The 27,092-nt window shown below is 39.2% G+C and overlaps 1 protein-coding gene across 1 annotated transcript; it reads right to left on the reverse strand.

The window, feature by feature from the left end:
- Positions 1 to 159: 159 nt before the first annotated feature.
- LOC6031716 (myb-like protein I) lies at positions 160 to 26,139 on the reverse strand. The gene is given in 13 exon segments (XM_038257607.1): positions 160 to 367; positions 474 to 756; positions 759 to 928; positions 930 to 1,059; positions 1,062 to 1,103; positions 1,106 to 1,292; positions 1,295 to 2,103; positions 2,106 to 3,165; positions 9,178 to 9,369; positions 9,435 to 9,988; positions 15,712 to 15,898; positions 25,581 to 25,757; positions 25,940 to 26,139. Coding segments are annotated over 12 exon segments (3,765 nt in total). The 5' UTR covers positions 25,725 to 25,757; positions 25,940 to 26,139; the 3' UTR covers positions 160 to 360.
- Between the last annotated feature and the right edge of the window lie 953 nt (positions 26,140 to 27,092).

Below are 27,092 nucleotides of genomic sequence, written 5' to 3' on the forward strand. Positions count from 1 at the left end.
TTAATCTCAATTTCAACACTCACACAAGGTTTTGTATTTACAAGCAAAAACTCACACAAACATCAAATACACACACTTACCACTGGTAAACTCAAAACAAGATGAGCCAGCCAAAACAAGCTAAACCAAACTGTTTAGGTACGAACGTATGGTTTTCACCACGAGGAATCATCAACTTTACGAGTAACTTTATCTCAAAACATAACAAGAAAAAAAGGTAACAATAAAGGACAAATGCATTGATCGCGCCTACCCAAAACTATTTTGAATGTGGTTCTCTATTGCTTAAGCTTACAAGAATAAAATAAGTTACTAATCTAAAATGGAGGCAAACCCTAACGATTACCGACTAGCAAGTCTCTACCATCTACCGGAGAAGAAACGAAACAAAAACATAAAAAAGAAAAAATGAAAGAAAGAGAACGGAAATTAATTCGAGCTTCCAACCGGACCTGTCCAAAACCCCAACTCACCTCCTAAAGTTATCCCAGTAATTGTTGGCCCGCACGCCCGGCAGCACCTGGTTGTTCAACGCTTGCTGCACGTTACTGCTGTTGGCGTTGCTATTGTTCAAGTTGTTCATACAAGCCGGCGCCGCCGTTGGCGGCCCATTCGCCAAGTTGTTGATCATGTTGGACGGGCCGAGGTTCCCCCCACCAACGGGACCACCATTGTTGTACGTCTGCTGTTCCTCGTTGGCTGAGCTCGCCGTTCCGTTTTGGGTCATAAAGTTGTGATGGTCGTAGAGGAGTTGGGTTGCTGCTGCTGCTGCTGCTCGTAGATGGCGTTGTTGGCGGTGTTGATGTTGACGTGGCGCAGGTTTCGGTAGTTGCGGGTGATGTTGCTGTTGTTGCGCTGGATTTGCGCGTTGACGGAGAATTGGGAGGTCGCGGTCGTGGTTGGGGTGAAGAATTGCTGGGAGGGGTTGTTTGAGGGGGTGGAGTAGGGGAGGTTGGGGGAGGTTGTGGTAGGGAGGTTGGCCCTTGGTGGACCTGCATCGAGGGTTGCTCGGGCGGGCCCGGCTGTAGATGGCGGAGGGGTTGGAGGAGAGGGAGTTGTTGGGGGTGTTGATTCGGCGCGGATGTGGCCGTTGGACGGGGGACGTGGGACTCGGTGAGGATGCCGCCGTGGCCGCTGTTGAGGATGCGTTCCTGGAGAAGGAGGACGGCGTTGTTGAGGTTGTTGATCTCGCGCTGCTGGATCCAGAGCAGTTGGTTGCACTGGGTGATGGAGTTCATCAGCATTTGCTGGGTCTGCATAAAGTGCTGGAACATGAGCGGATCGGGTGGGGAGCTGGCGCCGAGTTGGGCGTGTGAGGTGGGAGGAGGTTCGCGTAGGTTGGATAGCCGGAGTAGGCCGGGTAGGACGAGTGAATGTCCGAACCTACGCCGAACGAGGGGTGAAAGTGCGGACTCTGTGGACCGGTGTTCGAGCTGGACGGACCTGCTCCAGCGAACAAATGGGACGGCCACGGTGAAGTCCGCTCGTTACGTCCTGTTGACGTGCCAACGTCCTCGGACTTGCGATGATGGTATCGATCAGCCCGGTTGCAAATGTCCGGCATTGGTGGAACCATGTTCAAACTCCGCGTGCTACTCGACTGATAGCTTCCAGACTCAAGATGTGCATTGGCAAAGATATCCGTAACTCCGGAATCGGCCGAATGCTTCGAGAGATTTGTAGCGTTACTTGCGCTCGTGTTGTTCACAGCTGAAGCCGATGGCGGCGGTGGAATTACCGGAGGATGACTCTGCGAACGCAGCGAATCCGCTGAAGACACGGAAGAAACCTTCGGCTGCGCCGTCGTCACCTCCGTATTCCTCCTGGACAACTCCGTGTTCTTTTTCATGCTCTGCGTCATCTTGGCAATCTGCTCCAACTCGCGCTTCTTCTGTTCCAACTCGGCCTTCAGCGCCATCTCTTTCGAACTCGTCGCTCCCGCCGACGAAGTCACATACGAAGCCACATGATTGGTGAGCTTTTCCGCGGCCTGCGAATCCGCCTGGTTCTGCAACTCCGCCACATTGTTCCGTCTCTTCTGCAGCTCCGACCTCGCATTCTTCAACGCATCTCTCTCCGCCGCAATCGACTTGGCCTGCTCCTCAAATCCCGCGTCATGGCGTGCAACGCCTCAACTCGCTGGTTCAGCTGCTCCCTCCGACTCTCGTCAACCGCTGAAGCACCACCTCCCGCACCCTGTTGCTGATCACTGATCTGACTAGCGACGCTCGGCGAGCGCGAATTCTCCACCGATTCCTCCTCATCCTCCGGATTCTCGTCGTTCTCCTCCGGCGCGTCCTCCTCGTCCTCGTCAATCGACCCACCCGTCTTCATCTCCATTAACTTCACCGTGTCCATCATCTCCTTCAATCTCCGCAGCTGCGACTTCATCGCATTTATCTCGTTGATCTTATCGTTCAGCATGTCCGCCGTCCCCGCGATCGCCTCCGCTTCTTCCTCATCCAAACCCTCCTCACTCCCACCATCAACCACGTTCTCCACCTTCGGCGTCATCGAACCTCCCCGACTACCACCATTCATAACCTCCCCCTGATTCACATTCTGACTCTGATTGATAAACGTCTTCGTGGCCTTCCGCATATCCGCCGCCGTCGCCGGCGCATTGGTCAATTCAATCGGCACGTTCCGCTCAACCCCTGCCGCCTGCCCATCAAACTGTCTGCTCGCCTCAACGTTCAAGTTCTGCAGCTCCGACACCAGGCTGTGCATCTGCGCCTTCTTGTCCCGCAACTCGGCAAACTTTTGCTGCAGCGCAACCTGCTCGCTCAGCACGTCGTCATTGTCCGCCCCACCCCCCAACATATTCCCCAGTTCCTGCTGGTTCTGAATGAACGTACTCAACACTCGCATCCGCTCCATAATCCCCCCGATGCCCTCCTGGACCTGCTCGACCGACTCAAAGTTCTCCAACTGCACAGGTTGCGCGGTCTGCGCCCGCATTGCCTCCATGTCCGCGAGCTGTTGGCGCGCCGCTTGCTGGAGACGTAGCAGGTGCGCCTGCTGTTCCTTCAGGGCTTGCATGTTTTTGTTTTGGTTTTCCATGCGGTAGCGCAGGTCGTCGTACGAGGGCGTCTGGACGGGCGTGGCCGAGTGCGTGGTGGTGCTCTGGATGCTCTGCACCGACTGGGGACGGGGGCCGTTTAACTGTGTAGGGGGGGAAGAGATAGGAGAAAGCAAGTTTGGATTAGCGTTTGGAACTATAAAAATACTATTGAAACAACTAAAATATGTTTTCGATGTGTTAGTAGTGATGTAGAAAAATATATCAACAAAACACGAACTGTATGGTGATGAATCTTTACACTTCCTCAAACCATGTACAACGAAACATCGCTGCGGTAAACTTTCCTTAGTAGGCCTGTTCCGTTTAACGCTTGTGTGACATAGAGCTATGCAGGCGCCAAACTATGGCAACCATCTTCCTGAGGTAACTGGATTCACCAGGCTGAAAATGTTGGCCAAATTATTTCTATTTATTTGAAACCTCTTTGTCTTTTGACTTTTATCTGAATAATATATTCCAGATAAACTTGTTAGCAAACCATTTTGGCAAATGTCGAAGAATCGTTTTAAATCTTTTTTTTTTCGTTGTTTTTCGTAGTTGAGCTAAAATATAATTCCAAAATTGCCCTGATCACTTTATCAGAAAACATTAAATCCAAGATGGCGGTCAAAATGGCGATGATGAAATATTGAGAAATTGCACTTGGTTATGTAAAACAATAAAATAGTACGATGACCCAGGCTTGGGGCAATCGAGTCTGATCGGTTTGGCAACCGTCTTCTGAATATTGGAAGATTTTTAATCAACACTCAAAAAAACACATTTTTCCTGTTTTTCTATCAGGGGCTGTACTGGAGCAAACGTTCAATATTCAATGTTTTTGATGACCAAACTTGTTCATGACTTCTACTGATTTGAAAAATCAAAAATTGTTGAAAAAATAAAATCAACTATTTTGTGTCATTGGTTCACTCCATACAATTTTGGCTTCTGTCCATACAAAAATGGTTCGTAAATATTCAAACAGCTGTAACTTTTGTGTGATTTTTCTGATCAATTTGGTATCTTTGGCAAAGTTGTAGGTATTGTTGAGGACTATCAAAAAAATCTTTTTTTTTTCACGAAAAATCAATTTAACAAATTACGTATTTTATTATTTTTGAGATGTTAAAATTTTGAATCAAGCCTAACATTTTAAAAGGGCCAAACATTCAATATTACGCCCTCTAGTCTTGATTAATTTTTTTACAAATATTATTTTCAAAGAGATCGGAAAATTTCACGAATGTTTCATATTTTAACATTGAAAATCGGACCATTAGTTGCTGAGATATCGACATTAGAAAATTGTGGGTTATTTGGGTGAGACTTAGAAAACTTCAATTTTCCTATGAATACAAAGAGACGAGTTGTTCCTTTTAATTCCGCTATATATTTTTAATATCTTGACAGATACGTATTTCGTCTACTAAACCACAATCAGTTTTCCTGTTTCTTTTTCTTTAAGCCGCTGTCTCAGCAACCAGAGGTCCAATCTTCAATGTCTCTTGGACAATTTGATAGTAAATTTTCTGAATTTTTCAAAGAAAATATTTTCAGAAATGGTCACTCATGGTCGCTATTTTTGAAAATCGGAAAACTGCAAATATTTCGCTAAATTCATACTTTCGGTGGCTTGAAAATGGAGGCCTTTTCAAAAAAAAAACTGTAAAGTACATTTCGCAATTCGCAATTCGCAATTTTCAGTGTAAGAACGGGCCTTGACCGATCTTATGCACTAGGTTCCCGACGAACACGCACTGCCCTTACACCTACATCTCACCCTTGCTCTGAGTCAGTACGAGCAGCACGCTAGAACACGCTTTGAGTGTTCGTGCCAGGCATGCACAGGCACACCTTCTTTTCCGGTTACGCATTTTAACTCGGCCGGGGGTGGTACATTACGTAGGGTTTGATGTAAGTATAAGCGCCTAACCATTTAAAGTGTGCCTAACAACTTTCATTAAAGCAAAAACTGTTTTATTTTTAGTTTGAATTCAAAACTAATGGTTATTTACTGTGTATTGTTTTCTCCTGAAAACTTTCCTAGTGTTGAGTTTATCTGTTGCTATTTCTTTTGTCGCGGTGTTTTGTTACAATTTTTGGTCCTAAGCATGTTATAAAAGTTTACCAAAAATACAATAGTAATATTTGTGTTAATCCTTTAACCATTCCATAAATTGAGTAAGGGCTCAAACCTCACTTGTTTGAAAAAAGGGTGAAGATTGAAAACAATTGACAGTAAAAGATAATTTATTTTATAAAAATCAAGTATCAATAGTAAGAGAATGATGAGCGTATTTTGAAGAATAAAAATGAGAAGCTAGATGTATTAGATGTAAAATTAGACAATAGTTAATAAAAAGAGATACAAAACAAGCTTAGATTATAGTAATGATAATTTATAGGACAGATAAAGAATTATTCAAATAAATAAATTCGCAATTCGCAATTCGCAATTTTCAGTGTAAGAACGGGCCTTGACCGATCTTATGCACTAGGTTCCCGACGAACACGCACTGCCCTTACACCTACATCTCACCCTTGCTCTGAGTCAGTACGAGCAGCACGCTAGAACACGCTTTGAGTGTTCGTGCCAGGCATGCACACCTTCTTTTCCGGTTACGCATTTTAACTCGGCCGGGGGTGGTACATTACGTAGGGTTTGATGTAAGTATAAGCGCCTAACCATTTAAAGTGTGCCTAACAACTTTCATTAAAGCAAAAACTGTTTTATTTTTAGTTTGAATTCAAAAACTAATGGTTATTTTACTGTGTTTTGTTTTCTCCTGAAATCTTTCCTAGTGTTGAGTCGTGTTTTTATGTTGCTATTTCTTTTGTCGCGGTGTTTTGTTACAATTTTGGTCCTAAGCATTTTATAAAAGTTTTTCAAAAGTACAATAGTAATATTTGTGTTAATTCTTTGATCACTCCAAAAAATGAGTAAGGGCTCGAACCTCATTTGTTTGAAGAAAAGGGTAAAGATTGAAAACAATGGACAGTGAAAGAAATATACTATCTGAAGAATCAATAGTAAAAGAAAGATAGTAATTTATGAAGAAGATAAAGAAATTAACAATAATTAATAAATAGAGGTAAAAAAACAAGCTTAGATTGTATTGAGGGCAATTTATAGGCCCAAATTTGAATATTGGCCCAAAATGAATATTGAATTATTCAAATAGACAAATAAAGAAAAGGCACATGATAAACAAAATTGACTGCCAAATTAAGGATTGATTGATTGATTGATTGGGAAGGGGGAAAGCAGGGAAAGCAGAAGGTATGTTACAGCAGCATCAATTGGTAAAATAGAGTGAAAAAGCGTTGAGAAATAAGAGAATCAAATGAGTAAAATCGAAATCAAATGGAGGATAGTAAACAGAGCCGCGTTAGAAAATCAGTGAAACAAAATAAACAGAAGATAGGTGGTAGATGAAATGGAAAGAAGAGAAACCCCGTTGTGCGATGTTTCAGGTACATCCACAGCAGTTGACTCAACATACTGCGAATCAAAACAATACCGTCTACAATCACAAATGACTTCCCTTTCCCACATTGTCGCGCCCTTTCTTTTAGCCGTCTCGACTTTGACCCACGGTGGTCAAAGGTTTACGATCCGTTTCCACAGGCCACCAGCTAGGTCATCATGACAACCAAGCCAACGTGGAGGTAAGAAAATAGGACACTTGCAAGGAACCAGAGCTATACTGTCTTGATCAAGTATGATCTAACAGGACTACGGACGTAGTCAGTGACGCTCCTTCCAGGATGTTCCTCGCCTGAGCGTCAACTGAAGAGGTATCATCAGCATCATTCGCACTTGGCCTGCAATTATTCAAATAAATAAATTCGCAATAAAATCAAAAAAGATTAGGCGAATGATAAATAGACTTGATATTACTAGTACATTAAGGAAAAGTATATTTTTAAGGAAAAAAAAAACAGAGCAAAGTTTGTTACAGCAGTATCAATTGATAGAAAAGAGTGGAAAATCTTTGAGAGATAAGAGAATCAAAAGTTAGTAAAATTAAAATCAAATGTTGGATATTAAATAAAAGAATCAGTGAAGAATTGGGAATCAGAAGAGCAAAATAAAAATAGGAGATAGGTGGTAGCTGAGAATGAAGAGAAAAGAAACCCCGTTGTGCGATGTTTCAGGTACATCCACAGCAGTTGACTCAACATACTGCGAATCAAAACAATACCGTCTACAATCACAAATTACTTCCTTTCCCACATTGTTGCGCCCTTTCTTTTAGCCGTCTCGACTCTGACCCGCGGTGGTCAAAGGTTTACGATCCGTTTCACAGGCCACCAGCTAGGTCATCATGAAAACCAAGCCAACGTGGAGGTAAGAAAATAGGACACTCGCAAGGAACCAGAGCTATACTGTTCTGATCAAGATAATTCGGATGATCTAACAGAACTACGGATGTAGTTAGTTACGCTCCTTCCAGGATGTTCCTTACGTGGACGTCAACCGAAGAGCACGCAACAAGGTCAGTGCCATTGCATGCTCTTAGGTATCAATCCTTGGCCTGCAAAAAAAAAAAAAACTGTTAAGTACATTTCGATCACAAATTCAATTATACAATAAAAAATAAGGTAATGTTTTTTTTGTGTGAAATTTCGATTTTTTCCAAAAAATATTATTTTCAAAAATTCATAAGTCGGCGGCAGATTTTTTTACCATACTTCTCTATGGCCCAAAAGTTGCGGGTTTTCATCCCCTGAAACATATAAAAAATCTCGAAAATCAAAAAATACGTATTTTGGGAAATAGAGTTTTTGTGAAAAATAAGTTGATTAAAACATCGACAATTTTATTTCCGTGTACCTACATTTTTTCTCAATAGTCCTCAACAATACCTACAACTTTGCCGAAGACACTAAATTGATCAGAAAATTCACTCAAAAGTTACAGCTGTTTGAATATTTACGTACCATTTTTGTATGGACAGCAGCCAAAATTAATAATAATGAGACAAAAAATGATACATTCGAATCATGTGTTTTTCCGAAAAATTTCATTTGTTGAGTTCTACCTCCGGCCGAATTTTCATCCTTGTTAAAAGTTGGGTTCAAAATTTCAGCTTTTATATGTGAAATAATAAATAATGAGGGAAAAAGGTAAAAGCCAATTTTGTGGCAGTCCCCAAAATTATTCCTTTGCCATTTTCTCTGAATTTTTTTTTCTATATCATAGCCCAGACCATGACCGAGCTTCTGAAACAAATTTGATCTCGATCGGATGTGCCGTTCAGATTATAGAAAATCTTACTTTTTGCTTTTCTTACTAAAGAAAGGCATAGGATTTGGCTTTGGATTTGATAATAAATGAATCTTCGTAATTCGGAAAAAAATCTTTTTTTATTTACCTACTTATGATTAATAACCGGTTGGATTCCCAAAATATGTATCTTAAAACGTTGTCATGTTTAGGGACGAAAATACAACTTCTGAGCCATTTTGCGTGATGGTGCAAAATCTTGTTTGGGAGATATTATTTTTTAATGCTTTTTTAATATTCAAAATTTGGACAAAACATATTGAATTTTTTTTTGAAAGCAAATAGTACTTTTTTAAGGTAATGATTTGTAAACATTTTTTTTTCTCAAGAACGCCATTAGCAATAGGTTCAAGATTGATTAATAGATATGCCAGCCAAATCGAAAAAAAACCATTAAAAAAGTTAAATAAAAATTATGGTGAATTTTCATCCATCAAGAAATATTTGTTCAATTTTTTGAACTATTTTTTTTTAAGTAGCTTGCAAATCTAGAAATAAATCTCAAGCTTGTTGCTAATCGTGGTGCATAATTTAAATTTGAAAAATGTAAAACTTAATTGGTAATAAGTAGAATACTTTAGTTTTGTTTTAGGTTTGTTGGATTTAGTAAAGAAAGCTGTGTTATTCTGAGTTCCCCATCAGTTGGGTCATCAAAACCGTGACAAGAGAGTTGAAATTTTGCTCGTTACCAATACTTGAAAAGCCACATTTGGGTTAGTAAGCCATACTAGCAGAACACATTCCACGCAACGCCACAAGGCACAGATTAGTTAGTTAGCCACATCACACAATCCGAGACTGGTACAGCAGAAAAACGCACCTCCGAATCGCTGGCGCGCACACTCTCTAAGCTAGTGGAATTGATCGGCACAAAATAGCAACTCTCGTCACCCATGCTACAACCAACACCAACTTCGGGCCCAGAACCAGCGGAACTTCTACTATAACTATTGTTGCGGTCTAGGTCGTCGGTGTTGTTCCGTTTCTGTGTCCCACTAGTGTTCCCAGTGCTCTGCGAAAGAGAGAGGTTCTGGGGTGTGTCCTTTTTTGCGTGTGTGCGAAGAATCGAATACTCACGTTGTCAATCTGCACCGACGAGATCAAATTGGTGGTCAGCTTGATGTACTCCTGAATTTGGCTCAGCTTGTCCTCAAAGTTGTTGGCTTTGGCACCGCCAACGGCTCCACCGTGGTGATGATGGTGGTGGATCTGCTGCTGCTGCTGGTTCGAGTTCTTGTTCAAGTTCAGCTGGTTCTGCGAGGCACCGTCCGGAACGCGTGAACTCAGTGGAGAGGCTCGCAGTTGCGAAGATTGCTGCTGCTGCTGCTGCGACTGTTGCTGTTGAAGTTGGTGGAACGGATTCAGCACGTTTCGCGCAGCACTATTGTTCAGCAAGTTGTTGTTAATGTTAGAAGTTCCGGCACCACTGCTAGTCGAGGGACCGCCGCTGGTGTCGTTCAACCGGAAGCTCTGAAGCGCAGAGTTTGGAGTGGTCGGGATGACCACGCCGACGGCAGTGTTGTGCAGTTCACCGGACTCGGCACCGCTGCCACTTTCACTGAGCAGGTTTCGACGCACGATCGGACGTACCGCCGGGATGTAGCGGCTGTTGTCCTGGAGGGTTAGGTTGTCTGAAAGATAAAAAATTTGGGGTAAGTATTATACTTATATCCATATTTATTTTTTATTTATTTATTTATTTATTTATTTTTTTTTTTTTGGGAGGGTGATCCAGCCGCACATCGTTGATGTCGAAACCTCTAAACTGGGCCCTCGTCCTGTCACGTCCGTCAGTAGTCTTGTCGTACATTACAACTAGAATCAGATCTGCCAATGAATTAGTACACTTCGACCAAATAAACAATGACGCTGTATGGATCTGACTCTAGAATAAATGCACAGTTCTGTGTTATTCATAAGTCCAAAATGTTCAATTATTCATATAAGTCCAAATTTTTATTTGCGGATAACTACCTAACTTGAATTGAATACAAGATTTAAAGTAACATATCCGAAAGCTACGCTTATCTCAAATCCCCGACATTTTAATTAATAGCAAAAACGTTTTTTTGTAAAACCTGTCTGGCTTCACAAAACAAATAAAAATTAATAACAGTTCACATTTTACAAGTCGTGAATTGAAAAAGAGACGACCATTTGATCGTCATAATTCCAGTAGATCCTCGATTCGCAACAATGGTCGATACAATCATAATCCGACAACCGTTAGTTCAACAGATCAACGAACTTAGTCCGATATCATTTCACTATTGATTGATCGAGACTCTACGAAAATTTTGACAAATCATAATGGTTTTTATGCTACTTGAATGAAAATCACCGATTCTGATAGAATTACTAAATTCACTGTTACTAATTTTGTCCCTAAATAACTAAAGGCAAAGTATAACAAGTTGATATTTATAGTAAAAATCCTAAATTCTACAAAAACTAAATTTAAAAACTAAACAAAAAAATAAAAACCCGCATCTGACACCCACATTAAGATAGGGAAAAATCACATATGTAGCGGTTCATTGTACAAATGTGATATTTCCACTATCGGAGAACCTCCTTGTCTCGATGACAGCTTACCGGCCATCGATTAAGCCCTGAGACTGCGCCAAAGTGGGTTCTCGCAGCATGAAGTGGTACTGAACACTTCGATTTTAATTCCACATCGAATCAAATCATACTCTTTGCCAAACAAGCATCAAACCTATGACACTCATTATGACAAAGCCCAGGGTATTATACTTATATCCATATTTTTAAAACTAATAATTTAATAATTAATTTCTTATTGTTCCATTTAGGGACACTTTTGTCTTTTTCCTTTTACCTAAAGTAAGTTCAATTCTAAGTTCGTAAGTTCGAAACAGTCCCTAAACGCTATTTGTAAATTTTTGCCGTCTTTCGATCGATTCTCGTTAAATTTACGAATTATCAACTTCAAAAATGCTTTCAATGAAAATTCGATTTGTTGGAGGTTGGGATGGCGGTTAAATAAATAGCCCTAATGTTTTTCCTTGAATTCGGGTCCCAACTAAAAAAAAAAACCTGTGATGTAGTTCTGGTCTTCCACTTTCCACATCTAGTCTGCGCCATTACAGCATACTGTCCACTGCCCTGATGTTCCCTCCCCAATCCCCGGCTTTGATTCTAACTACTAATAACATACCGAAAAGTCATAGATAAGAAAAGGTCAATGCGGATGGAGAGCAAATCGACATCAGTATCCCCTCACACAGACTGGTAGTAAGTGAGAAAAAACAATGAAAAATTATGAAGAAAGACAAGAAGAAAAATGCAGATGGATCGATGATCCCCTCACAATGACAAAAAAGAGAATGATGGTAGAAAGAGCGAAAGAACAAGAACAATAAGAAATAGTCAATGCGGATGGAGAGCAAATATGACTCTCATCACACAAAAAAATCAATATAGAAAAATATTCAACACATGTCTTCAATTTTTTCACTTCATTTTCATCTGTCTGCCTTTCCTTATTTTCAGTGTTGGAATTCGAGCGAGAAGAAGGAAAGCATTTCTCGCTCGCGAACGAGGGAGAGAACTTATAGTACTTTTCTCTTTTCGCTCGCGCTCGCATTTTCGTTCGCGTTCTCGCTCTCGACACGAGCGCTCGCGAGCGCCTCTGGCTATCCGTTCGTCCCAAGCTAGCAATTTGTTTATCAGGCTTATGAATACGGACCAGGCGATCGTATAAAGGTGTAACTTCAATCGCTATGTTGTTTTTTGTTCGTTCAACTTCTCGCGAACGGGCAATTCTGGCTCGCGAGAAAGCCCGTTCGCGAGCGGAGGAGAGCACGGACAATCGGTGAGTTTCTCTCGGCAGCTCGAGACTCGCGGCGAGAACTCGAGAGAGAGAAATTTTTCTCGCGAGAGCGCGAAAATACCAACACTGCTTTTTTAGAATAATCATTATACTTCTATGGAGAAAAAGACGTTGAATTAATTTAAAAAAGTTTATTGAATTTTAATAAAGCTTAAAAATCCCGGTTATCAATCAAATTTCCGAGATTATGGCCAATCTGGTTTAAACTTAAAAATGTTTTGCCATTTTTGAAGCTGTTTAAAAAATCATACCAAATTAAAACTCTTTTTGAAGATTTTATTTTTTTAAATTTGTATTTACTCAGATTTTCTTTTCCATGTCCATTCATTCAGTTAAAAATAGTATTGAGTGTCCAATCACAATCGGTAACTTTTCACATCAAACCTTTTTTTTCAAAGATATTGTTCGATAATTAATTGTGAATTTCCAATGCAAAAGTTTGTTTGTAAATGGCATGGATTTTACAATATGAAGTTTAAACCATTTTATAACACATGATTTATTTTTTCTTTGAGCTCCAAGAAAATAACGATGAACAAATAGCAAGTAATGTATTAAAATGTATTTTTTTTTTAAGAATTCATTGTTCTATGAAAACATTTTCTATCTATCACCCTGAGCACCAATTTTTCATTTTTTCGAGACCCTGATAAAATTGTTCAAAATTAACCCTCTACTGCCCAATTTTTTTCGATGTTTTTTATTTTCCCGTGTTTAGGAGGTCATTTTGAGCAACTTTTGTTTTACGAAAAACTTTACTTCTCTTGTTTTATGTTTTTCTTGTTTCATTTTTAAGTATTTAAATTTGCATTTATCTAATTTTTTCATGTTTTTATGACCACTTTGTCAATTTTTTGCTTGTTTTTCACATTTTCTGCTATAAAATGGCACCATTATCATTTAAATTGCAAATAAATGCGTAGAGGCTAGAAAAATTACTGCATACTTCTTTTTACCTAAAATATAGGAAATGTAAGTAAAAAAACAGCCAACGTTGACACCTAAAAAAAATACATTTTTGAAAACATTGGCAAAGTCATATAAAACAAGTAAAACTTCCAACCCATAAATTTTCTAAAATTTTAAGAGTGCTTCTAACCAATGCTTTTAAAGATCAAAAATTGGTTGAAAAATTGATTTTGGTGATTTTTTTAATCGCTGACATATGAAAAGTTTCAATAAATTTATAGATATTCTAAGGAATTATAAGCATAATTTTACAAATTCAATTTTCATAATTCCACGATGCAGGATAAGTTAATAACATTTTGATACTTATTTACAAAGTAGTAAAGGAAAAGGTTGTGATGTCGGCAAGCTCTTGGCACTAACTCTTCCCCTAGGAACGGAAAACAGAGTCGGCTTACCAAATGTGTCGGAGGATTACGCGGATTAAATAAATGAAGCAATTTTGTGGGAAATATCAAGGGATGGGTTTTATTAAAGACAACTAAAGAAAAATACGGAATTAAGACTAAATTTATTAAAAACTATGGAAACTACTGTGTGTGTGATGTGGGGGGATATTTGGGCTATTGTGGGGGTTGCTGGGGTTCGGGAACTGCTGCGGTACGTACCGTTGATGCACTGCTTCTTCTCCTACTTCTGCTTCGGCTTCGGTTGGCTCGGGTTCTTGGTGGGCTAGCACCACTCGGATGGCCACGCTCGCTTCAGCGCCGCGCACGGAACATCGACCAGTGCTCTTGGGTGGCAATGGCGGCCGTGGAAAACCGCGGGCTGGCTTGAGCGATGGCGGACGGATGGCGCGTACTGACCAGCAATGGCGTAGGCTGGTGTCGAGGTTTACGGTGTCTTCCTTCGTTGACTCGATCGGGCGGACCACGGGATCACCGTAACGGTCGTTCCGAGAAGGGTCTCCTTGATAATTAGGGCTTCAGCCCGAGAGAAACGCTCCTTTACGGGTTATGGATCCGTAGATCCAGAGCGAGAGGTCCTTTTACGATTAGGTGCATGTACTGGCTCCTCCGCACTTACTGTACATGGACCGACCCGTGCGAGTGTGAGGCGCGTACGCTTTGTGGACGAAATCAAAAGGTCCTGGGGGACAAATCGTGAGCAATGAATGCCAGGTCGGGCGATTCAGGGACGCAGGATTTACCTGAACGAACAGCAGGGTGATGCGGGAATCCTTCTTCCGTCTTCTGCTGGCTCACTTTAGAAACTTTCACTTAAGCACTCAACTTTCTCGCACGAACACCGGGATTGAAATGGCCGATTCACGGCGATCATACCTGCCTCGAAGGATCCGTCATCGGTCTCTTCAACCGTCATCCCCCAATACCGCCAACATCGTAGAAGCTTGCTCTTAAGTTGCACCCACTGGATACCCCCCTTGCACCCACTGAGCCCTTTCTTAAGAGACAATATTCTGTTGTGTTTGTTGACGGGGGACTACGCTATACAATATTGGTGTTTCCTATAGCTCGTAACCCAAAACATTGAACATTTACCACAAAGAACATTAAATAATAAATAAATAAATTAACATATTAAAAATACTAGGGATCTTGTAACTGAACGGTTACAATTTTTGCATTATAACCGGATCAGATCTTTTAAATACTGGTCTATCCAAAGCTCTACCGAAAAAACTATTCTGGAAGTGAATTTCAAAATTAAGACAACCAGCATTAGTAGGCCTTCTAAATTCCATAGAGGGTCGTTCAAATATCACGTAACAAAATTGACTTTGGAATTTGCTAAGGAAAGGGATAGATATAGTAAGCTAAAACGGCAGTAATTTTGCAGAAGGTAGCTGATCCGTTGTATAGATGTACTTCATCATCAGCTCACTGACCGCTTGAAACTGTTATGTCTCAGAAAGCTCGTTTAGATCATCACCGGTAACGTTATTTTGTCCCCGGGAGAGTCTGTGTGTGGGAGGATGTTGGGACCGATAAATCGAAAAATTTGTTGTGAAATCCCCACGAAAGACTAAGATTTTTTGTACTTTGTTTGCACAAAACAATAACAGCAAGGCAACTAATCCTTTTTCGCAGAGCCATTACTCACACAAGATATCGACCTTTCACCGATTCGTAATACCCAGTTCAAACGTCACCGACTTTATTTCACGTTTCTCAAAGGCCGCCGCCACCGCCGTTCGATAACCGAAATTTCTATTTTCTTCCACTCGTCGGTCCAAGGTCAAGCCGTTGTCGACGCGTCTTCTCCCTCGCTGCCACAACACGCTTAACGCGCTTGTATCATTACGCTTAGCAACATTGCAAAACAGACGAGGGCATCTTCTTTCTTCAAAATACACACTAATGTTCTTGAATTAAAATTCCTTCACATACTTTTGGCGCAAAAAGGCGTGCGTTGTACGCGCGCGATATTCCCACAAATAGATTCTAAAATTATGCACTTTTACTCATTTTGGTTGCGCGTGGGATTCTTCTCCTTCCGAATAGTTTCGGCATGTTCTTCCGATTCCGGAAACCCAGAACGGTCCAGAAATCGCGACTCATGACTCACCGATTTCGTAACAGGTTCCCTCGCCCGGCGTTCGATTATTCCTCGGCTTGAGTAGAAAGTTCTGCTGATGGCTTGATCCTCCACCACCCACGCCCGATGGTCCCGGCTGTTGGTGTAGATTCTGCTGCTGCTGATTGTTGACCGCCGCGGCTGCCGCTCCCGAGGACGTTGCCCAATCGACGAGGACCTTGAACAGGAAGTAAACGATCGCGATTAGCACTAGCCAGTCGATAAAAGTCATAGAAAAGAAAAGAACAAAAAGTGTGCGTGCCAGCCAGCAGAACCGAAAAAAAAACAGTGAAGAAAAAGCGCGCGCCGATCGGAAAAGTGGTCTACTCGAGACTGAAATTTTTCGCGGGGCGCTCACTCTCAAATCACGATCGTGACACGACGTCGCCTAGATTCGGTTCGGGGCCGCGAAAAAAAGGAAAAAAGTCTAATTATAAATCGTACGCCGCCGATCGTGTGGTGATCGGCGCAGTCGCGTAGAGCGTTTTGAGGTGATCTGTGCGAGGTGGAGTTGAACGGAACGTAAAAGCACTTGTAAACAAATCAACAACCTAAGTAGAAATATAGAGAAATTTCTCAGATTTTCAAAAATATTTTTTTCAGGTGTGGGCAAACATGGGCACTAATTTAAATAAAAAAAAATTAATAACTGCGACTATTTTCAAAAAAGTTACCTAAAAATGGCTATAAGTTAAAAACGGTGCACTTTATCAAAATTTCACTGAAGTACATTTTGATTGCAAATTCGATTAGCTTAGCTTAGAAAAATGTTTGCGATTTTTTGTAAATATCAGTATTGATTCAAAAATTCATAACTCGGTCGAAGATTTTTTGCCCGTTTTGAAAATTTCTGAAAAGTTCACATTATATGACTCCTATAACATATCATAAAAAAATTAAATAAAAATAGTGTTTTTCCAAATCAAGTTCTAGAGACAAAAAAGGAAATCAATCAAAAAAGGTGCAGGTGGTTATGTTACACATGACCAATATGACAAAGAACTTTGCATGAGCCTCTTTAAATTATACACCCAACTGGCAGTCGCATGATTGTGATGCATGGCAGCATGAAAGTATATCAGAATCTGCATGAAAACTGTCCTCATGCATTTTTTGCGATATAGGAGTATGACATTTTTGCCCGTTACCGACAATTATCGACATTACCGACGGCTTTTTGGTTGTATTACACAAAAAAAACCCTTAATAGAACGAGGATTGAACCACCAACTTCTTGGTTATTAATCCGACACGCTACCACCGCACAATGGACGCTTGATGAAAAGTGAGTGAAAGAGCACCAACATATGCTTCTCTTTGGAGTGTTGCTCGGGGACGGGCCAGCGTTATATGTGTTGGTGAGAACTGCAGATCGCTGAAATGTTTATACGCGGGCAAAAATGATCTAGGGGCTTGCTGCAAAAATGTTATAAAATATGACATTTTCTGCAGCAAATCCACTGTTGCAGATTTTGAGATATATTTTTCCTTTGGGTGTATCTTTTCGTTTAATTTGATCATTTTATGTTATTGTTACAAACGCGATATCCATTTTGTAGTCCTGGCGACATATCAATTTTCATGTCCAGTATCTTAAATCATGATGTTTGATACCCATATTACCCACACTTGTACGGATCGGTAAATTTTCCCTCTTCGGAACACACCGAGAACACCAGGTAGTCACAAAATCTGGTAAAATCTACCAGGGAGCATGTTGACAGCTCCTATATCTACTGAGCGTACCCGTTATGTGTACAGATTGTCAAGGAAACAGATTGGCCAATGTTTGACAGATCCAAACGCGCTGGACACCAACCGCCCTTTACGCCCAGCAAAACTGGCAGTGTTGCAAGCGCAAAACATGTTGCCCGTGCCTAATTATTTTGCATCGACCAATCTGTTCCCCTTGACAATCTGCAGTTATGTGTGGGCCCAGTGGGCATAAGATGGCGGCCTTCGATATTATCTAGCTAAACATTTGAAAATAACGAATAGTTTAAATAAATATAGTCTTTGTCTGTTTTTGGTTAAACATTTTGTCGTTTGGGATTTTTTCTGGAAATACTTGTTTAGAGAACAATTATTAGAATTATTCTAAAAAAATGAGAGAGAGAGTCCCGCGAAAGCCGTTACGGAAACAAAAAAATCCCACACGAATTTTGGGTAACATTTTTAGCGGACGAGCTCCGATGAGGCCCACATTGCCATCTGTCGGTGGATACGCGCAACGAAAACTATCATCTTAGGGGCTGGTTTAAATGTAAATTTTAATGTCATATATTAAAGTCCATGAAGTTTGATACTTAATATAGTGAAACAAAAATGAAAATTGGTTTGCATCCAGGGGTTGTATTTCTAAAATTAATATTATTATTGTTATTATTGCTTATTGCGAGATAAAATCAAGATTTTACATCGCTTCGACTGACAGGAGGTTATGGCCGACGAAATACCACGTTGTAAAAATCAGCAAGTCGACATCATCATACTATCTTGTCGTATGTCGCTTTCTGTCCCAAATTTTGGTTGAAGTTGGTTGCCGGAGTCCCGAGTTATAATGGAGTATTTCTATTCGAGCAGTTTTGCTTTTTGTCTGCAATGTACAATGGGAGAACTGTAATTTCTACCACTCGAATCCGGTGCTACATTACAAATGTTTACGGTAATCTAACTTGCACGTGCGTCAAACGCGTTCTGACCTGAAATCCCTTTGGCCAGTAGTCGCACTTACATCAATTTTCAGGGAGCGGCAAGATAGCACGACGAGATTGAAACTTCTTTTATATACATATGTAAAGAGACAAAAATGCAAGGAGTTTTTTTTCAGATTTCGTTGAGTATCTCAGGATTGAAATCGAATTTTGGGGATCTGTGAGGGTCAAAGGTGAGGCATTTTGAGCTGCACAAAATGGCGTTCTTAACTCAATTTGGCCCAAAATGCACGTACGACAAGTTAGCTCGACGACGACGAAGTTGAACTGAAATTCAGCATTGATTTGCCTGTCAACCTGGTTTATTTTGAATATTTTTTCTTGCGGTCGTATCAGCGTGCGGAAACTATTATTATTGACACCCGTGATTATACCATTGTTCAGAACCAAACGATAGAGCTATTTTTTTTAAGAAACTTTGTACGACCACAAAGGATTAAAAAAAGATTTTTAAATATTTCAATTATTAAAAATTAAGTTCGCAGCCTAGTTCGCAGCTCTTCTTGACCGAAAGCATTCTACTTGACTTGACCAAGGATGCCATAGTTGATCCATCTTAAAATGTTGTTTTTGCATAAAATTTTGTTTTTTACCGTTGTACAAAAAAATACATAGGGCTTTAGGATCCTATTCTGTCTTAATATCCATTTTTATGTCTAGTATAAAAATCCATGATGTTTGGTACCCAATAAAACGTTAGTGTATCTGGAAAGCGATTTATCATGTAATTTGCATAAAAGTAATCCAAAGTTGTATTTATTATTATTAATAATAATTTAAAAGTAATTCAAGCCAACCGTGTGCGCTAGAGCTGGGAGTTATACGAGCATGCGCGCTTGAAAAACAAAAGAAACACATAATTTTCTTGCAAGTTGACCCAAAATAACTGTCAAAAACACCACTCAACCTGGGATGGGATAAACAGAGAGAAAAAATGCTATTGTCAAACTAAACCACTTTCAACATGGCCGCTTCTGTCAACCCTGGGATGGGATAAACAGAGAGAAAAAAACCTATTGTCAAACTAAACCACTTTCAACATGGCCGCTTCTGTCAACCCTGGGATGGGATAAACAGAGAGAAAAAAACCTATTGTCAAACTAAACCACTTTCAACATGGCCGCTTCTGTCAACCTAAACCAGTCCTTTCTTATTAGGAAAAAATGAGAAGTATTGTAATTTGAGTTGAGAAAAATTAAATCAATTTCACAAATAATTGTAAATTGCATTAAAAGATTGTTTAAAATATTTTCAATTGAAAGGCATTTATTTCTATCATACACCAAATGTTGACTTATCAGCATTTTCATTTTAAAAACAATACATTTCATGAACTGACTATTCTTTTGCCCATTTAAAACTATTGTTATTTTTTCGCGTTACATAGAAATGTCATCTAGATTGAACAATATTAAACCTGTGATTCCCATGAAATTAAAATGTGGCGTGAAGAAACAACATCGTACTGGATTTAAAAGCAAACAAAAATAATGGCCACAGTTTAGCCTATTTGATTTTTTCGCACTTTTTATTTCAACTCATTGCCACAAATTGAAAAACAAACTTTTTTGCTCTTTGAAGTGAATGAATTGGTACAAATTTGAATTCTTGCCAGCCATTTCTTTCGATTCTGACACCTTAGGGCGTGCGACCTATGGAATGTTAACTTTCTTCAAAGTTGAGTAAAAATTGCCGTTGAATTCGACGTGCTCCTCTTTGAGGAACTGGGAAAGATTTATTTACTTTCTTTGCGTAACGGGACAACGACAGGAGCAGATCTAGGAAAAAATCTCCCCTCCCATTTAATGACTTGCAGGCTCGCTTGTAGGCTTTTTACGATTTTTTTAGATTGAAGTAAGAAAACGCATTTAAATCGTATTGCATTTTTCACATCCAAATGAAAATTAAAAAACTTACTTATAAAAAACACATAAAAAATTAAGAAGTGAACATTTTTTGACTCATCTTTGATTTGCCAACCATTTCAAGTGATTTGTATCCGGCAGCTCCTTATGAACGGATCCACCGTAAAACGATGGAACATAAACTCAGGATTTTCCACCCACGTCCAACCGCAAATTTTAACAGCCAAATTCAAAAAAAAAAACTGCGAGGGAAAACTAAACAACATTTCAACCAAAGAAAAAGTCATCCGCATGCTTGAGCACTGAGTTGAAAAACATCATCAAGAAAATTTGAATTGTCAAGCTATCTGAATCACAGATTGCTTGATATTTGTTTTCGAACACAAATTTTCTTGCAAAAAACAGAAAAAGAATACAAACGTAAACACTCAAAAAGAAGACTCTATCCAGCCGTCCCGTCCCAGAGCCAGATGAGAAGCAGAAAAAAAGTCGCTGCGAGTGAACTTCGCTGTGTTCGCAGCCGAAGATTGCGGTTTCCTCACCTAGATGGAAACTACCGGCAAGCAGAAATTCCGCGATCCCGCGCGCTTCGTACAGGTACCCGCGGAAAGGAGGTATACTGTCCGAAGTTGGCGCCGCCACGATGTCGAAAGGTCGGGTTGAGCAGCAAGAACGAGCGTCGCAGAAGTCTGCCAGAAGCGGACTTGTCAGCGGTAGGCACGGCCAAGCAGCTGAAACGTATGCCGCGAGAAAGTCGGCGAGAACAGCACGGCTGGATGCGATGCGGTCGGAGAGTGAACGGACGGAAAGAAGGGACCGAATCGGGGACACCGGCGACAGTAAGAAAAAGTGGGTGTTGAGGAGAATGATGTGGAGGATTAGGGGGTTTAGAAAAAAAAATGTTTTTCAAATAAATACACGTAAAAACATTAAAATTGGTTTCTTTTGCTTGAGTAAGCTGCCGAAAAACACCCCCTTTCAAGTTAGACACAATCCCTTCCGAGTTGGAACCTAAACAGTGCTTTGTGTGAGGGTGCGAATGTATTTGTGAGCATTTAAAAAACCAACGCGAGGTCCGCCTCGGATGAAACCTCGGTAGGCACTGAACTTTTCTGAGGCTAAGTGCTAACTTAAATAGTATCGCACGGCATGTTGCAACCATGGTGCTACATTCTCGCGTGACAGTTCCACGGAAGGAGGAGGCAAGGCAAAATTTTCTAAGTGCTAGATACTTGAATCTGATTAATGTGTTCGGGAAAGGTTGCGCTTGACCAATCAGCGTTCGCTATTCTTTAGTAGTTTTATGTTAACTTTTAAGTACTTAAATAAATAAGTACTGTAATAAACATGTTTTAAGATCATTAAGTAAGTCTTCCCTTTCGTTTGGTGTAAAACGTTCAAATTAGTCGAGAGGGAAAAAGATACAATCGTTTGAAATCTTGCACTTTTTCGAAAATTTGCTTCTACGCGTTACATTTCGCTTCGCGAAAAATCTGGATTGCTACCCTTGTATAGAGCCCTAAGACAAAGTTCTTTGTCAAAAAATCTTCAAGATTTTTGAATTTTCATACATCATTTTTGTATGGACAGCTGCCAAATTTGTATGAAAAATTTTATGGACAAACTAATGATGCAAAATAGCTTCTTTGGACATACCGAAGGAACCAAAATAGCCGGATTTAAAAAACACAAAAATAAAAATTAAAAAAGACCGATTTCGTAGATAATTGCTCCTTTGATTTCTAACTCTAGTTTAGTTATTTGGAAATGGCTGTGAAAAAAGTGGAACAGTTGAATTCTTACTTTTTAGTAATTAATAGGACTTTCATAAAATTAAAAATAGTACTAAGAAAATATCAGCACTAATTTGGCTAATACAGTCCAGACTCGATTATCCGAAGGTTTATATGGGAGCAGTTCTCTGCGGAATCGGTCTTTTTTCTTTAATTTTAATTTTTGTATTTTTTTAATCCGGCTGAAACTTTTTTGGTGCCTTCGGTATGCCCAAAGAAGCCATTTTGCATCTTCAGTTTGTCCATATAATTTTCCATACAAATTTGGCAGCTGTCCATACAAAAATGATTTGTAAAATTCAAAAATCTGTATCTTTGAAGGAATTAATTTTTGAAGGAGGTATGGATATGGACTACACTGAAAAAAATGATACACGGTAAAAAAAAATTAGTGATTTTTAATTTAACATTTTGTCACTAAAACTTGATTTGCAAAAAAACACTATTTTTATTTATTTTTTATTTTTTAATATGTTTTAGAGGACAAAAAATGCCAACTTTTCAGAAATTTTCAGAATGGGCAAAAAATCTTTGACCGAGTTATGATTTTTGAATCAATATAATTTTTCAAAAAATCGAATATAGTCGCTTAGTATAGTTTTTTTTAAATTAGTGCCCATGTTTGCCCACCTTTGAAAAAAATAATTTTGAAAAGCTGAGAAAATTCTCATTGAACTTTGTTGATACGACCCATACTGCCCATGTTCGCATAAATGTCCCATATGCAAAAACAGCAAGTTGAGAAAAACGCATTTGAAGTTTGTCCCACACATAAGGCTACGTGTTAAGTTTTCATGAAAAAACTGGATTTCCTCCGGATTTCTAGAACAAAGTACCGGATGTTATAGGCTTTTCTGAAAGAGCACACGATTTTGAACCAAACTGCATCATTAACTCAAAAACGATGAGAATGCATATGGGACTTTATGCGATCATGGGCAGCATAGTTGCTGAGACATTGCCATGCAAAGGTTAAAAACAGAAAAATTGATGTTTTCTAAGTCTCACCCAAACAACCCACCATTTTCGAATGTCGATATCTCAGCAACTATAGGTCCGATTTACAATGTTAAAACATGAAACATTCGTGAAATTTTCTGACATTTCGAAAAAAATATTTTCAAAAATTTGAAATCAAGACTAACATTTTAAACGGGCCAAACATTCAATATTACGCCCATAAGACATTTAAATAACAAAATGCATTTATTCAATATTTCATCTTCGCCATCTTGAATTTAAAATTTCTGAAGCTCGACAATAAAAAAATAAATCTTTTTTTTTATGGTGATTTAATTATCCCAGTGTTTCTTAACCCTGGGGGAATTCCTCATCGGTTCATATCTGACATTTTCTTTTAAAGTATCGAATTGGGAAGGATTTATCAACACACGCTAACTTTTTCAAAAGGTCTTATGTATATAGGAAACTCATGACGCATTGGTTATTTTGAAAAAGTACTAAAGAATACTAGAAATATTGTTTTGTGGATATTTTTAAACTTCTAAACAAAAGCGGTTAATATATAAAATAGAAAAGGTTTGTAATTTTTTTATTTCGACTTTGGATTTTATTCCGAACAATGCCGAATCTTTATTTTTAAAAGTTTTCCTAAAATAAGAGGTCAGAGTTAAATTTTAAAGAGATTATTTAAAAATAACAGTTTTTGGAAAATAAATTAAACTAAAAATTCTTGTGCTATTTGTATCGCATTTTAAAAGAGCAACTCTCTACGAAATCGACCGATTTCGACCATTTTTATTTTTTGTATTTTTTGATTTGACTTAAACTTTGTGGGGGCTTTCCCTATGACCAAATAAGCTATTTTGCGTTATTGGTTCACCCATACAAGTCTCCATACAATTTTGGCTGCTGTCCATACAAAAATGGTATGTAAATATTCAAACAGCTGTAACTTTGCAGTGAATTTTCTGATCAATTTGGTGTCTTCGGCAAAGTTGTAGGTATTGTTGAGGACTTTTGAGAAAAAAAGGCAGACGGAAAAAAAATTATCAACTTTTTTTTCACTAAAATTCAATTTTCCAAATTACATATTTTTTGGTTTTCGAGATTTTTATATGTTTTAGGGACAAAAATCCGCAACTTTAGAGCCATAGAGAAACATGGTCAAGCTATGAATTTTTGAAAAAACAGTGATTTTTGGAAAAAAAATCGAAGATTCATGCAAAAACAAGTTTGACATTATTTTTTAATGCAAAATTGAATTGGCAATCGAAAAGAACTCTACAGATTTTTTGATAAAGGGCTCCGTTTTCAAGATATAGCCACCGAAAGTTTGATTTTAGCGAAATATTTGCAGTTTTCAATTCTAAAAAATAGTGACCGTAAGTGACCATTTCTAAAAATATTTTTTGAGAAGTTCAAAAAATTTACTATAAAATTGTCTAGGAGACATTGAAGATTGGACCTCGGATTGCTGAGAACGAGCCGCTTTAAGAAAAAGAAACACGGAAATTGAAGTTTTCTTAATCTCACCAAAATAACCCACCATTTTACAATGACGATATCTCAGCAGCTAATGGTCCGATTTTAACGTTAATACATGAAACATTCGTATAATTTTCCGATCTCTTCGAAAAAAAACATTTTGAAATTTTTTAAATTAAGACTAACATTTTAAAAGGGCCAAACATTGAATATTACGCCCAAAACACAAACACATGTGAGCACTAGGTGAACAATTCGATCATCTTTTACTCCATATTCTGTACACCCACGTGCATAAGTTTTTTTGCACGAATTTTAGTGTTACAAATACCGGCGAGTCACATCAAATAAAAATAATAAAAAAGTTAATCAATCTATATCAAATAGGATAAATAAATGCGGTTTATTTAAATCCAAAGCACAAGAAAGAGCAAAAAAATCAATTTTTTAATTCTTTTAAGTTAACTTAAAACTGCTGCCCCTGTTCAGATTATAGTCTAGATTATAACCAGTAAGTTATTGAATGTATTGAAAATTGTTTTTGTGACCATTTCAAAAATATTCTCAGAATTCATGGGATTTATAAATAAAAACCACTTTTCCAGGGAAATTCAAAATCCAATAAAATGGTCAAACAAAAAAAATCGAAAATTCAAAAATACGTATTTTGGAAGTCAAATTTTTAGCAATAAATAATCGGATCACTTCACAAACATATGAGAATATCCCTTATTTCGTGACACCAACTTATTTAAATTTATGTAGATTTGTAAATAAGTGTTGAGGGAGAATTTTCAATTAAAATTCAACCGGTGCCAAAAACAAAGTTAACAAACCCCACCGACAGGCCACCTCCTCACTACGATAGTCGGCTTTTTACGCGCTTCGCGTAAAAAACGTAAACAAAAACAAACCATCAAAGTGTTGGTGCCATCACCAACACCCACAAATCTCATCCCCTCTCTTTTCTCTTCTTTTTTTTTATTGCTCACTGACAGCCGACACGTCACACTCGCCCACACCCATACACAGATACTCACATTCAGCTGCTGCAGATCCCGTCTGGTCGGGGCGACCACTTCCCTCGGAACCGAGTTCTTTTTCGAGGACTTGGTTTTCGGCTTGGCCCCGGTCTGCCGGTTGTTGTTGTTGTTATTGTTGTGGTTGTTCGATCCGGGGGCCATTTTCTCCGACGATGATCACCAGGACACGGCCTACTACGAAAAACGAGTGCAAAATTTTCCCGAATGAAAATCACTTATGAATGAGCCACCGTCTCTGTCAGACGGAAGACATGTTGGAAAAGGAAAAAGAGTGCACTTTTGGCGAAACTTAAAATCCCAATTTCCACTCCAAAATTCACGTTTTCCTCCGAAACAACACTTTCGCCGTGACGCACCTCACTAACTGCACCGCAAACGACACGATTCGCGACACTCGACGCGAGTTTTGCACCGGATTTTTGAATGAAAATTTTTCCTCACTCGACAGCACGACGACGAAGCGATCCCGTTTCCATGTTTGATTGATTCTCGCGGTTTGGCTGGAATCGGAATCGCCCGAAGCCTGTTCGGAAAGGGAGAGCACACGCACACAGCGAAGCGACTTCTGACGGAGGAAGTAGCGGAATGTTTATGTTTTTACCGTTTTTGCACCCGAACCGAGGTAAACAAGGGTGGTGTATTCGTGGAAAGGTGAGCAAATTCATTGAGCAGTTTAGCGGTGTGTGTGTTGATTACTTTAAAATAGAGGTAGGGTGGTTGTTGAAAGTCGGTGTTAATTATTTAAAAAAGGGCCGGATTTTGTTTATTTTTACGTGTTTGATTATTTTTTAGCAAACGTTGAATTCGAAATGACCGTGGTGAATAATTAGTGCTAGGCTTAGTGATTTTTCACGCTCGAAAATATCAAATTTCACGGGGACCTCAATTTCAAAACACCACATTTCACGCAAATTTCGCGGAACGTAAAAAATGTAATAATCACTCTGAAAATCTTTTGTTTAAATCACAGAAACTACTTTTTTATATATTATTCATCAATAAGGCCGATGCAAATATTTAAAAAGTTTTGTCCTCGGCCCTGGCCGAGGTCAAAATAAAAAAAGTTCAAGATGGTATGTCAGAGACATAACCGAAAGACATAGGACCAAACAGTTTGAATGTGTTTTTGGATTGCTAGTGAAATCTGAATTAAGATTACTTTATTTTGTTTCATAGATTTGTCGGCAAAATTGTCATAAATGTTCTCCCAAGGTGAACCTTCTATGAGGGCACCGGCAACTCCAGGTTGTGGCCACTACGGTCGAAATGTCAATTTTCATGTTCAGTATCAAAAACCATGAATTTTGATATCCATATTGCCACAACTCGTATGGTTCTGTTAAAGACCCTCCGGGCCCCGGGGAAACCTGCTTTGAGATCACCGGTCACTCAAGGTTGTGGCCACTACTGTCGGAATGTCAATTTTCATGTACAGTATCAAAAACCATGAATTTTGATACCAATATGCCACAACTCGTATGGTTCTGTAAAAAGGCTTCCGGGCCCCGG

Source organism: Culex quinquefasciatus, chromosome 2 (genome assembly GCF_015732765.1).
Source record: "Culex quinquefasciatus strain JHB chromosome 2, VPISU_Cqui_1.0_pri_paternal, whole genome shotgun sequence".
In the NCBI taxonomy this organism is placed as follows: domain Eukaryota; kingdom Metazoa; phylum Arthropoda; class Insecta; order Diptera; family Culicidae; genus Culex; species Culex quinquefasciatus.